We start from the raw sequence: 4438 nt of genomic DNA on the forward strand, positions 1-4438 counted from the left end.
CAATGCATGAGTGAAGTGAGGACTGAATTGTGATGTAGAGATTGTAGGGAGTTCAAAAGTTTGAAACGTCCTGTAAGACATATCACAATAAGCAGACCTTGCTGATATCAGTCCCACAGTATATATCCAGAACAAAATGCAACAAGAGAGAATGGAAATCATCATGGCACATTTGCAAGCAGAGTGATAATCCTGAGGAGTGGAAGATCAGAGATCAATGACTACTTCATGTTAGGAATGAGGATCTGATGTTCAGTGGAAATCAAATTGGAAATCAGTATATGAGACGGTGTGAGAACAGTGGTAAAAGATGGAGAGCCTTAAGAAACAAGCAGAGCAACTAGAATTTAAATTTATCAAATGCATGATAGAATTTAAACTAATGTCGGTTGTTTTTCTAGTCACTTAATTACTATTCTCTTATACCCTTCAGGACAGAAACAGTGCCAGAAAAATCTCATGACAAGAGAAGTAGAAATCCAAAATTGAAATCATAAAAGAAAAATCAAAAGAGAAATGGAGTGTGTAGGATAGCAACTGAATAAATACGGTGGAACACAAAGTAAGTTTACTTACCAGGCTGTCGGCATACTGTGAGATATTACATAGTAGGCAGCACAGTTCCACGCACGAATCTGATTGAATAGAGATTAATCTATGTTGCAGTATTCTAGTAGGGACAAGTGTGGTCTAAAGTAACATTAGAATCTAGACTATAATGTTCAGAACTTGGTTTTGTCTCATGCTTGCTCTGAGTGTAATTCCATTATTCAGCTGTCACTTATGGATTTATAAATTACCAGCATATATTTATGGGTCTTGATCATAAAGATTACCTTGTAAAATGTGTCAGTGGTACAACAATTGCCGAGTATGTATTTACAGAGCTGAAACAAGTTACTCAGTCTGGTAAGTACACAACTGTTTAAATTATTCACAACCCGACCAACCATAAATCTATAATTTTCAGCATATTCCTCTATTCCTTTCTCCCTTATCTGACTTTCCCCTAAATACATTCATGCTGTTCGTTTCAACTGTCAGACTCTAATTACCACTACAGTCTGATAAATGAATCATCCTACCATAACTCGAGAGCAGTCCTGAACTACTATCTACCTCCTTGGTGACCCTCGGACTATCTTTGATTGGGCTTTACTGGTTTTCATCATATCATCATATATATACAGCCGGAAACAGGCCTTTTCGGCCCTCCAAGTCCGTGCCGCCCAGTGATCCCCGTACATTAACACTATCCTACACCCACTAGGGACAATTTTTACATTTACATTTACCCAGCCAATTAACCTACATACCTGTACGTCTTTGGAGTGTGGGAGGAAACCGAAGATCTCGGAGAAAACCCACGCAGGTCACGGGGAGAACGTACAAACTCCTTACAGTGCAGCACCCGTAGTCAGGATCGAACCTGAGTCTCCGGCGCTGCATTCGCTGTAAAGCAGCAACTCTACCGCTGCGCTACCGTGCCGCCCTATTCCCTTATCTTGTATCTTGTATCTGTACACTGTGAATGGCTCGAGTGTAATCATGTATTGCCTTTCTACTGAATGGTTAGCACGCAACAAAAACTTTTCAGTGTACCTCGGTACACATGACAATAAACTAAACTAATCTAAACAGAAAGCCCCTGGCTCTCAGTCTGAAGAAAGGTCTCAACCCGAAACATCGCCTATTCCTGTTCTCCAGAGATGCTGTCTGACCCGTTGAGTTACTCCAGCTTTTTGTGTCTATCTTCGTTCTAAAATTAAAATGAGTTTCTCTTGAATTCCCGGTGCATTTATTAGTTACTGTCCTCCATTTATGGCTCTTGGTTCCCGTGTCAACGTATAACCATCTTGTAAGAATGTTAACCTTGCATTCAGCACTCAGAGCAACGCAGGACTGGTGCAGCACCGAAAGAATCTCAGTGATGACAGCAGCCTTAGGACTGGTTTAATTTGACTTGAGTAATCACAATGAAAAAAAACACAAATCCAGAGCTAGATGTGCAGATGGCTTTATGTTTAGGCACAGCTTACGAATGGCTTAAGTTTTGAACAAATTAAAAAATAGCATTAAAAAACAGCATATGTACATTGATTGTAAAAGAACATATGAACGCTGGACTACATTACAGAGGACTATTTATGGTCACTGGAAATAAACTCACGAGAAGTGAACTGATCTTTGTTATATGCTTTCAGTCCACATGTTGAAGGCAAATGAAACAATCTGTGGAGATCTGACCTGAAATTTTGACCCATAAATGCATAGATGATTGGGTTCAAAGAGCAGTGTACAAATGTGAAGGATTCAGTTATCTGCTGAGCAATAGCCAGCCTCACGTTGATATCACAGCCACTTAAAACTTGCAGATTCGCCAAAGACATAAGTAACATCACTATATTATGTGGTGTCCAGCATACAAAAAAAGTAATCACTACAGTAAGTATAACTTTTATAGCCCTGTGCTTCTTTTTACTTCTGTTCTTAAGCAGGGTTATAACTATATTTACGTAACAGAAAAGTATTATAATCAACGGAATTAAAAAACCCAATGCATTGTCTCTGAAGATGGTAAAATGTCTCCAGTTATCATTTGGAGGAAAGGAATGGCAAACATTTCTTCCTTCCATGTTAATAACTTGGGTAAATATCAGAGAGGGAAGTGATGCTAGAATAGCCAAGCACCACATGACTAAGCTTGAAATTAGACCATGTAAAGTAGTCCTTCTCCTGATGGAAAACACAGCATGAACAATTGCCAAGTAACGGTCTATACTTATCAGGGTTATGAACATCATGCCGCCGTAATAACCGAGCACGTAAAAAGCATCAATGATCTTACAGAAGGCATCTCCGAAAATCCATTGATTTACAATAAAATATGCCCAGAAAGGAAGTGGTATTACAAAAATTAAATCAGATATTGCCAAATTGAGAAGGCAAATGTCTGTCATGGTTCTTGGCCGTCGGTATCTTCCAAAAACATATAACACCAGAGCGTTTCCTGGGAGCCCGAACAAAAACACCAGTGAGTAAAGCACTGGCAAGAGAAGTTGACCGAATTGCTTTGCAGATCCCATGGCACAGGGAGCATTTGTCTCATTGTAATCGTAATCGTAATCGCTGTGGTCAGTCATCATCTCCGTTGTATCATTGTAATCGTGATCGCTGTGGTCAGTCATCATCTCCGTTGTACTCATTGTATTACTCAGTTTTCAGTAAACTGGAAACAAACAGACATCTGTTAGTTGCTCTTATATCGGAATTATCTCATTGATACGAGTTACTTTCACTGAGCTCAAAATTAATTTATTTTAGCCAGAAACATTAATAAATATAAATGATACCCACAGCGTACTCCAGTCATTGGGACCAATACACAAAATCAAGAACGTCAGGCAGCATCTCGGGAGAGAAGGAAGGGGTGACGTTTCGGGTCGAGACCCTTCTTCAGACGAAGGGTCTCGACCCGAAACATCACCCATTCCTTCTCTCCCGAGATGCTGCCTGACCTGCTGAGTTACTCCAGCATTTTGTGAATAAATCGATTTGTACCAGCATCTGCAGTTATTTTCTTACACAAAATCAAGAATAATTTCTCTCACATTCATGTTAATAATCTGTATAATCATATATTTATGTTTGTCTATTTAAATGCAAATTCACTACTAGCAAATAGAACTTACTTTTCTTGTAGACAAACAAAAAATTGCTGTTCCTTTGTTATCCAGCAAAATTACTGACCCAAGTTCAAGATGTTTATTGGAAGGAATGATAGACTCTAAAGTATGAATGAGGAAATGCAGCATTTCCTGTCACTAGTCTGCGACTCAAAGCTTTAATTTCAGAAACGCTCATCAGGGCTGCAGCTTTACTTCTCTCGAATGAAAAATGTATTACACCAATCAGCCAACCACATCTTAAAACTTTTACTAAACCAGGCTGGGTAACCATTGAACACGTGAATCATGATTTGCTGCTAAAACATTCTAGTGTGGCCAATCAGTCTTTGTCTGAAGAAGGGTCACAGCCCAAAACGTCACCGATCCATGTTCTCCAGAGATGCCGCCTGACCCACTGATTTTCTCCAGCACTTTGTATTTTTTAAATTCTAGTACGCACCTCTGTTTTCTCCTACTTAAGTTATAAATTTATACCTTTTATATTACACATTTCGCTGATTTCACCCCACCCCCCACTCCCATCCCCACAACTTCTACTGAATTTTCTTGGCATTTTCATGGAATTTTTTTCAAAGATTTGCAAAGAGTTTGCACTGCCGCAAGTATATATATTTCAGACATCAGTGTGAGCTTCCCAAGTCTGACTCACAGAAATTTCTGCTGTGTCCTAGATCACCTCATATAGTCACAGTGTGATGGAGCTGTACAGCACAAAAACAGGCCCTTCAGCCCACCTTGTCCATGTTGAT

The 4438-nt window shown here is 39.4% G+C and overlaps 1 protein-coding gene across 1 annotated transcript; it reads right to left on the reverse strand.

The window, feature by feature from the left end:
• Positions 1-2141: 2141 nt before the first annotated feature.
• Positions 2142-3766, reverse strand: LOC144609577 (C-C chemokine receptor type 4-like). The gene is made up of 2 exons (XM_078428086.1): positions 3693-3766; positions 2142-3229 (listed from the first exon to the last, which is right to left on the reverse strand). Exon 2 carries the CDS (start codon positions 3204-3206, stop codon positions 2142-2144), a length of 1065 nt encoding a protein of 354 aa, XP_078284212.1. The 5' UTR covers positions 3207-3229; positions 3693-3766.
• Between the last annotated feature and the right edge of the window lie 672 nt (positions 3767-4438).

The sequence above is a fragment of the Rhinoraja longicauda genome, chromosome 2 (genome assembly GCF_053455715.1).
Source record: "Rhinoraja longicauda isolate Sanriku21f chromosome 2, sRhiLon1.1, whole genome shotgun sequence".
NCBI classification, from domain to species: domain Eukaryota; kingdom Metazoa; phylum Chordata; class Chondrichthyes; order Rajiformes; family Arhynchobatidae; genus Rhinoraja; species Rhinoraja longicauda.